The sequence below is a fragment of the Pleurodeles waltl genome, chromosome 8 (assembly GCF_031143425.1).
Source record: "Pleurodeles waltl isolate 20211129_DDA chromosome 8, aPleWal1.hap1.20221129, whole genome shotgun sequence".
In the NCBI taxonomy this organism is placed as follows: Eukaryota; Metazoa; Chordata; class Amphibia; order Caudata; family Salamandridae; genus Pleurodeles; species Pleurodeles waltl.
The window spans coordinates 22784201-22796972 of NC_090447.1; the positions used below are offsets into that span (position 1 = coordinate 22784201).

The 12772-nt window shown below is 47.2% G+C and overlaps 1 protein-coding gene across 1 annotated transcript in view; it reads right to left on the bottom strand.

Moving 5' to 3' along the window:
• Nucleotides 1-4521, bottom strand: part of LOC138249317 (serine-rich adhesin for platelets-like) — a 71695-nt gene extending 67174 nt beyond the window's left edge. The window contains exons 1-2 of the mRNA XM_069203276.1: nt 1644-4521; nt 366-1234 (exon numbers count right to left, since the gene is read on the bottom strand). Of these exons, the coding sequence (XP_069059377.1) occupies nt 366-1234; nt 1644-4521 (3747 nt within the window). The remainder of the gene's footprint in view (nt 1-365; nt 1235-1643) is intronic.
• Between the last annotated feature and the right edge of the window lie 8251 nt (nt 4522-12772).

Consider the following 12772-nt stretch of genomic DNA (forward strand, 5'->3'; position numbering starts at 1 on the left):
TGTAACAGTGCTGCTTCTTGGTGTCTCAGTATTGATGCTTGGTGTCCCAGTGTCACTGCTTGCTGTCCCACTGCCACAGCTTGGTGTCCCTGTGTCACTGCTTGTTGTCTCAGTGTCACAGCTTGCTATCCCAGTGTCACTGCTTGCTGTCTCGGTGTCACTGCTTGCTGTCCCACTCTCACTGCTTGCAGACCCAGTGTCAATGCTTGCTGTCTCAGTGTCACTGCTTGGTCTCCCTGTGTCGATGCTTGCTGTCTCAGTGTTGATGCTTGCGGTACCAGTATCACTGCTTGCTCTCTCAGTGTCACTGCTTGCTATCCCAGTATCACTGCTTGCTGTCCCGGTGTCACTGCTTGCTGTCCCACCATCACTGCTTGCTGTCCCACTGTCGATGCTTGCTGTCCCACTGTCGATGCTTGCTGTCCCAGTGTCACTGCTTTCTGTCCCAGTGTTGCTACTTGCTGCCTCAGTATTGATGCTTGCTTAGTGTTGAAACTTGCTGTGTCAGTGTTGCTGCTTGCTGTCCCAGTGATGCTTCTTGCGTTCTCAGTGTTGCTGCTTGCTGTAACAGTGTTGCTGCTTGGTGTCTCAGTATTGATGCTTGTTGTCTCAGTGTAATTGCTTGCTGTCCCACTGTCACTGCTTGCTGTCTTAGTGTCACTGTTTGCTGTCTCAGTGTCACTGCTTGCTGTCCCAGTGTCGACGCTTGCTGTCCCACTGTCACTGCTTGCAGTTCCAGTGTCGATGCTTGCTGTCTTAGTGTCAATGTTTGCTGTCCCAGTGTCACTGCTTGCTGTCCCAGTGTCAATGCTTGCTGTCCCACTGTCACTGCTTGCTTTCCCAGTGTCGATGCTTGCTGTCTCAGTGTCGATGCTTACTGTCTCAGTGTTACTGGTTGCTGTCCCACTGTCACTGCTTGCTGTCTCAATATTGATGCTTGCTGTCCCAGTATCAATGCTTGCTGTCCCACTGTCACAGCTTAGTGTCCCTGTGTCACTGCTTGCTGTCCCACTGTCACTGCTTGCTGTCCCAGTGTCGATGCTTGCTGCCTCAGTGTCACTGCTTGCTGTCCCACTGTCACAGCCTGGTGTCCCTGTGTCACTGCTTGCTGTCTCAGTATCACTGCTTGCTGTCTCGGTGTCACTGCTTGCTGTCCCAGTGTCACTGCTTGCTGTCACAGTGCCGATGCTTGCTTTCCCACTGTCACTGCTTGCTGTCCCAGTATTGCTACTTGCTGTCTCAGTATTGATGCTTGCTCAGTGTTGCTACTTGCTGTGTCAGTGTTGCTACTTGCTGCCCCAGTGATGCTTCTTGAGACCTCAGTGTTGCTGCTTCCTGTAACAGTGTTGCTGCTTGGTGTCTCAGTATTGATGCTTGCCGTCTCGGTGTCACTGCTTGCTGTCCCACTGTCACTGCTTGCTGTCCCAGTGTCACTGCTTGCTGTCCCACTGTCACAGCCTGGTGTCCCTGTGTCACTGCTTGCTGTCTCAGTATCACTGCTTGCTGTCTCGGTGTCACTGCTTGCTGTCCCAGTGTCACTGCTTGCTGTCACAGTGCCGATGCTTGCTTTCCCACTGTCACTGCTTGCTGTCCCAGTATTGCTACTTGCTGTCTCAGTATTGATGCTTGCTCAGTGTTGCTACTTGCTGTGTCAGTGTTGCTACTTGCTGCCCCAGTGATGCTTCTTGAGACCTCAGTGTTGCTGCTTCCTGTAACAGTGTTGCTGCTTGGTGTCTCAGTATTGATGCTTGCTGTCTCGGTGTCACTGCTTGCTGTCCCACTGTCACTGCTTGGTGTCTCAGTGTCACTGCTTGCTGTCCCAGTGTCACTGCTTTCTGTCCCACTGTCACTGCTTGCTGTCCCAGTGTCACTGCTTGCTGTCCCCGTGTCAATGCTTGCTGCCTCAGTATTGATGCTTGCTGTTCCACTATCGCTGCTTGCTGTCCCAGTGTCAATGCTTGCTCCCTCAGTGTCACTGCTTGCTGTCCCACTGTCACAGCCTGGTGTCCCTGTGTCACTGCTTGCTGTCTCAGTATCACTGCTTGCTGTCTCGGTGTCACTGCTTGCTGTCCCAGTGTCACTGCTTGCTATCACAGTGCCGATGCTTGCTTTCCCACTGTCACTGCTTGCTGTCCCAGTATTGCTACTTGCTGTCTCAGTATTGATGCTTGCTGTCCCAGTATCAATGCTTGCTGTCCCACTGTCACTGCTTGCTGTCTCAGTATTGATGCTTGCTGTCCCACTGTCACAGCTTGGTGTCCCAGTGTCACTGCTTGCTGTCCCAGTATCACTGCTTGCTGTCCCAGTGTCACTGCTTGCTGTCTCAGTGTCACTGCTTGGTGGCCTAGTGTCAATACTTGCTGTCACAGTATCACTGTTTGCTGTCCCACTGTCACTGCTTGCTGTCTCAGTGTTGCTGCTTGCTGTCCCACTGTCACTGCTTGCTGTCCCACTGTCACTGCTTGCTGTCTCAGCGTCGCTGCTTGCTGTCCCAATGTTGCTGCTTGTTAACCCAGTGTTGCTATTTGGTGTCTCAGTGTTGCTGCTTCCTGTAACAGTGCTGCTTCTTCGTGTCTCAGTATTGATGCTTGCTGTCCCAGTGTCACTGCTTGCTGTCCCACTGCCACATCTTGGTGTCCCTGTGTCACTGCTTGCTGTCTCAGTGTCATGGCTTGCTATCCCAGTGTCACTGCTTGCTGTCTCGGTGTCACTGCTTGCTGTCCCACTGTCACTGCTTGCAGTCCCAGTGTCAATGCTTGCTGTCTCAGTGTCACTGCTTGGTGTCCCTGTGTTGATGCTTGCTGTCTCAGTGTTGATGCTTGCTGTCCCAGTATCATTGCTTGCTGTCTGAGTGTCACTGCTTGCTGTCCCAGTATCACTGCTTGCTGTCTCACTCTCACTGCCTGCTGTCCCAGTGTTGATGCTTGCTGTCCCAGTGTTGATGCTTATTGTCTCAGTGTCACTGCTTGCTGTCTCAGTATCGATGCTTGCTGTCTCTGTGTCACTGCTTGCTGTCCCACTCTCACTGCTTGCAGAACCAGTGTCAATGCTTGCTGTCTCAGTGTCACTGCTTGGTCTCCCTGTGTCGATGCTTGCTGTCTCAGTGTTGATGCTTGCGGTACCAGTATCACTGCTTGCTCTCTCAGTGTCACTGCTTGCTATCCCAGTATGACTGCTTGCTGTCCCGGTGTCACTGCTTGCTGTCCCACCATCACTGCTTGCTGTCCGAGAGTCGATGCTTGCTGTCTCAGTGTCACTGCTTGCTGTCTCAGTATCACTGCTTGGTGTCCTAGTGTCAATACTTGCTGTCACAGTATCACTGTTTGCTGTCCCACTGTCACTGCTTGCTGTCTCAGTGTTTCTGCTAGCTGTCCCACTGTCACTGCTTGCTGTCCCACTGTCACTGCTTGCTGTCTCAGCGTCGCTGCTTGCTGTCCCAATGTTGCTGCTTGTTAACCCAGTGTTGCTATTTGGTGTCTCAGTGTTGCTGCTTCCTGTAACAGTGCTGCTTCTTCGTGTCTCAGTATTGATGCTTGCTGTCCCAGTGTCACTGCTTGCTGTTCCACTGCCACATCTTGGTGTCCCTGTGTCACTGCTTGCTGTCTCAGTGTCACGGCTTGCTATCCCAGTGTCACTGCTTGCTGTCTCGGTGTCACTGCTTGCTGTCCCACTGTCACTGCTTGCAGTCCCAGTGTCAATGCTTGCTGTCTCAGTGTCACTGCTTGGTGTCCCTGTGTTGATGCTTGCTGTCTCAGTGTTGATGCTTGCTGTCCCAGTATCATTGCTTGCTGTCTCAGTGTCACTGCTTGCTGTCCCAGTATCACTGCTTGCTGTCTCACTCTCACTGCCTGCTGTCCCAGTGTCGATGCTTGCTGTCCCAGTGTTGATGCTTATTGTCTCAGTGTCACTGCTTGCTGTCTCAGTATCGATGCTTGCTGTCTCGGTGTCACTGCTTGCTGTCCCACTCTCACTGCTTGCAGAACCAGTGTCAATGCTTGCTGTCTCAGTGTCACTGCTTGGTCTCCCTGTGTCGATGCTTGCTGTCTCAGTGTTGATGCTGGCGGTACCAGTATCACTGCTTGCTCTCTCAGTGTCACTGCTTGCTATCCCAGTATCACTGCTTGCTGTCCCGGTGTCACTGCTTGCTGTCCCACCATCACTGCTTGCTGTCCGAGAGTCGATGCTTGCTGTCTCAGTGTCACTGCTTGCTGTCTCAGTATCACTGCTTTCTGTCCCACTGTCACTGCTTGCTGTCTCAATGTCACTGCTTGCTGTCCCACTGTCGCTGCTTGCTGTCCCACTGTCGCTGCTTGCTGTCCCACTGTCTCTGCTTGCTGTCCCACTGTTGCGGCTTACTGTCTCAGTGTCACTGTTTGCTGTCCCAGTGCTGATGTTTTCTCTCCCAGTGTTGCTACCAATGCTGTGTAGGCACTGGGCAAGGATGAGGTAGGAGATATTGTTAAATGCTGCTGAGAGATCCAGGAGGATGAGGGCCCCTATGTCTCCTTTGTTCAGAGTCATTGAAATGTCATTGGCTCTGTTGTGTCAGAAAGCAGACTGAATGGTGTTGAGGATTTGGTGGTCCTTGGAGTATTGGGTGAGGCGTATGTTGATGATTTTCACTAAGACCTTGGCCGGGAATAGTAGCAAGGAGATATGTCTTTCGTCAGCAAGCATTGATGTGTTGGTGGAGGTTTTCTTCAACAATGGGTGGGCAATTTACAAGCATCTGGAAGGTGCACAGAAGAGGTTGCAGCATTCAGAACGAGTGTGAACATGGTGCTGATGGGTTGCAGCCCTCTGGAGTAGGCATGATGGAGGCAGGAGTCTAATGGGGCCCCTGAGTGGATGGACTTCAACTTCATGATGGTAGCAGTTTCTTTATGTGCTTAGCATTGCTGCTATGGATAAGATTCAGAGACGTTTGGCAAGGTTTGTTGGGTCTGGTTGCAGGTTGAAGTTGTAATCCCACTGATTTTTATGCTGATGAATTGAGAGAGAGTGTTGATGAGAGGGGGTGGTCGAGTTGGAGGCAACTACTAGTGAGGTTACATTCTACACAATGGTGAAGATTTATTTTCTTCTGTTTTTACTGCCATCAGTGAAGACTGCCAGAACTGCATGTTTGGTTGTCTGGATTATTTGGTGGTAGCATCTCAAGGCCAATCCAAAAGTGCCCTGGTCTATATTATATTGGCTCATCCGCCATTTGCACTCTGGTTGTTTACAGTAGCGTTTCATCATTCTGAGTTCCTCCATTTATGCCCTGACCTGGGATTCAGACTTTTAAATAATAATAAATGAAGCTGCAGCTCTTACAAGCATGCAAATGAGCATTGTCTCACAAGGAAGCACCCCGACTCCTGCAGCCCCAGAAACACCCTGTCCCATATCGCTGACAACTTGAGTAGCATGTGTTGCTTGAGAACTGGCAGGAGTAAGATAATTTAGCTTCTAAATGACACCATATATACCTCTACTCGAAACAAACTCAACTTGAGGACAAGGGTAATATTTAGCCACAACTCATAGATGTGATGTCAGCAACTCAGCTGGAAAATAAGTACATTTCTATTGCTCCTTGAGTGTTTGTCTCATAATTTACTGTAAGAGAAAGTGAGGATTAAAACAATCTATCTATCTATCTATCTATCTATCTATCTATCTATCTATCTATCTATCTATCTATCTATCTATCTATCAATTCATCTATGTATCTAAATTAATTGACATTCATTATTCATAGTTATCTAAAGTCACAATAACTGATGCCCTAAAGTAACTTAAAGTCACACCCTGCCATTCACAGTGTTGTTACAATGATTTCAAAGAACGTCATGATGATATAATTTGCAGTGCTTGGAGAGAGCACACGTTTTTTAGATAAGTCATTATCAGTACAATTAAAACAAGCTGCTCCAGCCACTAATTTATTATTCACTTTTTCTTTTTTTTCTTTTATGGGTGTCCCAGTCCCACCTGGGACTCCCACAGATTTGATTTTTGTTGAGGCTCTCAAGGGAGACCAGGGCATTCATTGCCCAGCTGACTCCCTGCAAGTGGCCTCATTTTTATTTTCTTAAATGGGATGGCCCGGTGCTCACCGGGCGCACCCCACTGCATTAATTTTTGTTAGGGGCCACAGAGCAGGCTCCAGGGCCTCCATGGCCCCATAGGCTATGCAGGAGCTAGCAATGTTTGCTTTTTGTAATAGAAAGACACCCTAAAGCATTTTCTACATTTTGAATAGCAGGGGCACAGGGGCAGACTCAAGGCCCCAGGAGTCCAAGCGGCTTCCCTACAGGTAGCAATTCTGAATTGCTCCAGCCCAATGGGAGCAGCATTTCTTTTGATCCTGCCAGGTGGGAGCAATCCTGAGTATCGTTGCCCATGAGACAAAGAGCAGAGAGAAACTTATGTGCTCTGACCCGGCGGAAGCAGCTTTCTGCTGTCACCAGGAGGGAGCGCATTAGACTTCTCTGCCACTTCTCTTGTGGGCAGGGAAACTATGGTGTTCCAGGGCATATGGTCCCCAGAACACTGCAACGCAGCAGGACCCAGGGAATGAGGGTCACAAGGCCCATAGTATAACGTGTAGAGGGTGACCACATGCCACCTTTCTCTTTAAATTAGTATCACTCCGGGGGATGGGATTCCAGGGGCATCATGGATGCTCACCGCCTTCCCTTAAATTAAGCATTGGTTCCACGAATGGAACCCCTCTCACATATAAGAAATTGCACTGTACCCGGTCCCCGGCGTACCCTGGGGTTCTTTTATTTAGTGTAAGATGCCATGCTTTTTAAAATAAATCTTTATCAAAGATTCACAGATCCTCTGCAAATTTTCAGCAAAATTTAAATAAATCATTTGAGTCCAGGGGAGCTCCCTATGGACCACCCACTGGGCTTATGGGGAGACAGTATCCCTAACCCTCTCCCTTTCTTTTTAACCTTTTTTGTAGCACTTCTCTTAGTCATAAAAGGACTGCCACCACATCTTTGTTGATGTGGTGGCAGCAATCAGGTCATATCTGTCCATCTGTTAGATTAGGAGATGCTCTGCGGAGTGTCCTATGCAAACAATTTTAACCTTAACTTCTTCAAAACTACTGAATGGATTTACACCAAATTATTTTTGTGAAATTCAATGTAACCATTGTGGCTGTGGCTTTCTTTAATTTTCCCATGGGAAATTGCATGGAGACTCCCTTTTTCTTAGCTCCTGCTTGACGGATCACCCCAAAACTTTGAAGGAGGGATGAAACAGCACCAAAGTTATAAGCAAAAAAGAATGCTTTTATTATGGAGACGAGGCCATAATGATAACTACCCAGTGGTGATGGTGACTGAGTAAGATACATATATTACAGAGTGGCAGTATCCACTCTGTAGATATAGTTAGGGTTACCAGAGACAGGAATTCTTTTGATTTTTGTCTGTTAACAACTTTGTGCCTATTTGGTGACTTTCCAAGAAAAATTCTAGACATATAGCTATTTCTCGATTGGCAGTTGATGGACAATTTTGTGGTGAATGGTCAAGGAGGTGCAAAGGAAAAATGGAGGAAGGGTTCAAATTGCTTTTTTCCACCAATATATTTTCCATAGACTTTTGTACTGGATGTAGCACCCATACGGCCACTCATTCATTTAGATGAATTTTGGCAGGATTATAGATTAAGGTGTGCAGATGACACTTTTTGGGGTCAGAGGTAAGTAGGGTGAGTTTTTAAGTTATAAGGGTGTACATCTTAGTAATAGTTTTAGCCACAGTAATTTCACTGTAATTTCACAAAACTACTGCAGTAGATGCCAATGACATGTCAATATGTGATTGGCTAATAACTTCCTTTACAAAGTAAGAGGCAGCCATGTACTTATAATTACTGTTTGGGTGTCTTCTGTGTTAGGGTCTTAAATACAGGTGAGTAGCATGTTTTATATTTTTTCACAATCAATTATCACCTAATTAAAGTCATAATAGGTTAGGAAAATAATCATTATGTTGTATATTTAAAAAGAAATACCACAGTACTACCTTGGAATACCTTGGAAAATAGAAAAAGGCACTGCAATCCAATAAATTTGACAAATATAGGTTACACAGTGTCTTTTTAAATGTTTACATACTTAAAAAAAAAAGAAAAAAAGTACTGTATACAGTGTGAAAACAGGTGCTTGCTATCTATTAGCACGCTATACCATCAACTTTAAAAAAAATATGCTGCTCAACTTTATGCTATTCCACTCTACCCCGCTTAACTGTACACTCCAGTCTACACCACTGCAATGTACTTCACTGTACTTTATTAGACTGTATGCCACTCCACTCTTACCAACTCGACTCCATACCACCCCAGTCTAGCCTACTGCTCTCTATGACTCTCTACCTCATTAAACAATAATCTACACCCCTTAATTCTACTACACAATACTCCATTCTACAGCACTCCATTGCACAACAGTATACTCCACTCTAAGACACTTGAATACTGGGTAGTTTTCCAGCCCCCAGTCCCTGTCATAGTGTGTCCCACGTGGCGGGTCCCAAATCCGGCTTTATGCGTCTCCGGGCATGAGGAAGACATTAGGGGCGGCTTCCTGCCGCAAAGGTAACTTGGGGCAGTAGTTTCCAGCTCCCCTCCCCCGTCAGAGTATTAACACTCCATCTTCAAGTTAATATGTCACAAACTTCTGTACACAGTGTTCTCACTCACCACAGTACATTAACTATAACTTACACCTTCTCCATGCACCGGTTATACCCTTACATATTACACCATTTAAAGCATGTGAAATAATAACATTCAAAACAACACATAACATCTTAAATTACATTTGTCACAACACATTGCATGGTAAAGTGCCAAATTAAAGTTTGTGTTATCTGGTTAGTGAGCTGAAAAGACTGGGTAGAGACGCGCTACTTATAATAATTTGAAAGTGGTGGGTAAATTGCAAATGAAAAATATAACAGTAATTTTAGAATATCAAATGCTTGTGTAGTTTAAGTTTGGTTTGTATAGAAAAAAGTTCTTCCAACTATAACTATGCTTTTCCCTTCGTTTTTGTGGTTGAAATATCAAAATGTTTAATAAAAACATGTTTCAAATCGTACAGGGCAGTGTCGTGGGGTAGAGTGTTCTTGTGTGGAGTTACATATAATAATACAGTGGAGAGAGTGTTGTACAGTGTAGTGTCAGAGAGTGAAGTATAGTGGAGTTGTATACAGTGGAGTAGAGTAACAGATAGTGAAGAAAAGTTTGATTGAGTGTAGTGGTGACTCATGGAGTAAAGTGACATGGAGTGCATTAGAATGTAGTGGAATTGTCTGTAGTCGAATAGTGTCATAAATCGGAGTGTCATCGCATAGAGTATAGTAGAATGATGTGTCATAAAGTGTTGGAAAGTCTCAGTAGAGTGGAATAGAGTGGAGTAAAGTGGACTAGAGTGTTGTACAGTGGAGTGTAGCAGGATGGAGTGGAGTACATAGTTGTAAAGTGGAGTGTGCATGGATAATGTGGTGTACAGTGCCACAGAGTGTTGTAGACATTTGTTTAGAGAGTGCAAGAATGTGGTAGATTGGAGTAGTGTTGAATGGAGTGAGGAACAGTGGCATAGAATGGGGTAAAGTATAGTGGAGGAGAGTGTTGTGTATTGATTGAAGTCATGTAGTGTAGAGTGTGTTATACCTGTCAGCCTTAGGGTCGTCTTCCCCCAAACATTTGCCTACTTACCTCTTCTTTTGTTGAGTCTTGTTGTTAGCCTTAGGACTCCAAGCACTTTACCACTGCTGACTAATGCTAAAGGGCATGTACTTCATCCCTAAACATGGTAACATTGGTTTATCCACAATTGGGATATTTAACGTATCTTTAAGTCCCTAGTAGAATGCACTGCCTGTAATTCCTGATTGAGAAGGGGTGTCTCTGTCATGTTTCATGTCATTGGAATGGCAATGATAAATCCTCCTTACTGGTAAAGCTGGATTTAACATTACTGTTTTAGAACTACCACTTTTAGAAAGTTGGTATTTCTCTGTTCTTAAAGCTCGGTTTGCCTGCAGCCTGCCTCAACACACATTTGGGGTGGATGACAGCTTGACTTTATGCATTCCCTCAAGATAGCCATACACAAAGGAAGGTTTGGTGTGTATCCCTGCCCATCTGCATCCTGATGGCTCATCCTAGGCAGGATGGGAGGAAGGAGCTGGCACTTAGGCCTTCATTATGAACACCGCGATGTGTACTGCCGTGTTCAGGCTGGCGGTCATTTCACTGACCGCCAGCCCCCCTGGGGCCCCACCGGCCTCATAATGAACATTCTGCTGGGCCGGCGGGTGGAAACATTGTTTCTGCCTGCCGGCTCTTCAGAATGCTTGGCTGGGACATTGCGAGCGGCTCCACAAGGAGCCGCCGTCAATACCTCTGTGTGGCGGGTGTAGCTGCACCCGTCGCGCGGGCAGTGACCTGCGCGATGGGGCTCTGCACAGGGGCCCCTGCACTGCCCATGACAAGTGCATGGGCAGTGCAGGGTCCCCCAGCGGGACCCGAGAGCACCCCTTCCGCCAGCCTTTCCCACCAGGGAAAGGCTGGTGGCTGTAGGGATCATTATCCGAGGGGCAGCACCGCTGCCCTGATGGATGATGATTCCTTCCACAGTCAGGCTGCCTGGCGCAAGCAGCCTGGCGGTGGAGGAGGGCCGCCTATGGCAGCCCTCCCTGTGTTGATTACATGGCGGTTAAAACCACCATGTCGGTGGCGGTCTTTTCCGCCGTCGCCAGCATGGTGGTCTGAACCGCCATGTTCATAATGAGGGCCTTAGACTTGAATAGGCAGTGTCCTGTCCCTACACAAATGGTTGATTACCCCCCTGTAGTGAGTCGTCTCTTGTATCTGGCCAACGCTCCATCGCAGCCATCCTGAACTTTTGACTTTGCCCCGAACCAGTGCGACCAGATAAATCCCATGGGCGCTAATTGCTTCTAAGCGCCATTTTTATAATTAAGATTTAAAAATTCATCTTTTGACTTCTGCTCATTGGATTTATGTCATTTTGTCTTGCTTTATTTATAAAATCATAATCCATTTTTCTAAACTAGTGTGGAGTATGTTTGTGGTGTTTTCACTATGCTACTGTTTGAAGTGTTGCACAAATACTTTACACATTGCCTCTTAAGTAAAGCCTGCCTGCTCTGTGCCAAGCTACCAGAGGGTGAACACAGGTTAATTTACCACAGGTCCTTGTTCCAGCTCCCCTCACTGCAGTCTAGCAGATGTCCCTAACTCCGCTACTGTTTACTGCTGGCGCTCTCTCCCTCCTCCCCACTGCCACTTGCCTCTGCCTGCCACTCCGCCTCTCTGAACTCAGCTCAGCATTATTTCTTTTTTCTGACATTACAGACGTTTAGCCTGCTTAGTTAGACTTGCTTTCCTGTATAGTTAGCAATGCAGCAGGATTAACCATTTCTTTTCCTGTATAGTGTCCCCATTTATGTGAGAACAGCCTTTTCTTTTCTTGTAAAATGGATGTTTATAACAGCCTTATTATTGTTGACTTCTGTTTTGCTTGTGTAGCGAGCGAATCCGCCTCTCTGCTTGTCTTTCCTGCCATTTTTTAAGCCTTCCGTTTCCTGCCACCCAGTATCCCACCCTCTTCCAGGGCCAACATAATGGAGGCCTCAATGCAGCTGCACTGTTGGTGCACCAAAGGCAAGCCCGCCTACGCCTGACTGCACTTGGACCGCACCAAGCGCCAGGAAAGCTAGCCCTCCCTCCATCACCAGATACTCTGCTGTAGAACTCTGGGACCTGGACCCCACTTGCCACAACAATAACTGCTGTAAAGAACTGAATCATATCCCCACAAACAATGGTAGGACCATTCTTCTGCCTCTGCTGCTACTTCACATGCCATTTCGCACCTCCCGCCAGCACGGAACCCCTCACCACGCCGAGTCCACTGATCGCAGCCAGCTGGGAACTGCTCCAGTACATTCTGCTCAACATCCAATCCATATGAAAGCACACCACCCAAATCTGGGATGCCATCACCACCCTCACCCCTGACGTGATCTCCATAACGGAAACCTGGCTGAACTCCTCCTCCACCCCTGACAACTCTGCTGCGAAACCCAAAGGATACAAGATGATACACTGAGACTGCTTCAACTAACATGGAGGAGGCATCACCATCATCCACAAAGAATCAATTTGGTGCAGCACCACAGATGATGAAATGACACCAATCATGGACCACCTCAACCTCCAACTCCAAACTGACGCCAGAATGACTATAAGATGCACCCTCACCGAAAGACCACTCCCCGGCTTCTGCAACGCCATGACAGCATTCATTGCCCCTCTAGCTTATGACTCCAAGCACCACTGAGAACATCAGAACTCCACTCTTCCGAGATGAAACAGTGGCCATGACCCTTCTTGAACTCTCGGTAGCGTTTGACACCACATCCTTATCTAGAGACTCCACTACATTGAGATCCAAGGAGACGCTCTCAAATGGATCTCTTCCTTCCTCACCGGAAGTACAGAAAGAAGCTGCCTACCACCCTTCAGCTCAGAACCCAAGATCATTATCTGCGGTGTCCCTTAAGGCTCATCCCCTGGCCCTACTCTGTTCACCATGTACATGATGCCACTAGCCAACATCATCAGAACCCTGGGCCTAAACATCATGTCCTACACTGATGACATCCAGCTTATCCTGTCGCTCTTGGAAGATTCCTCCACAACTGCATGATGAGCATCACCA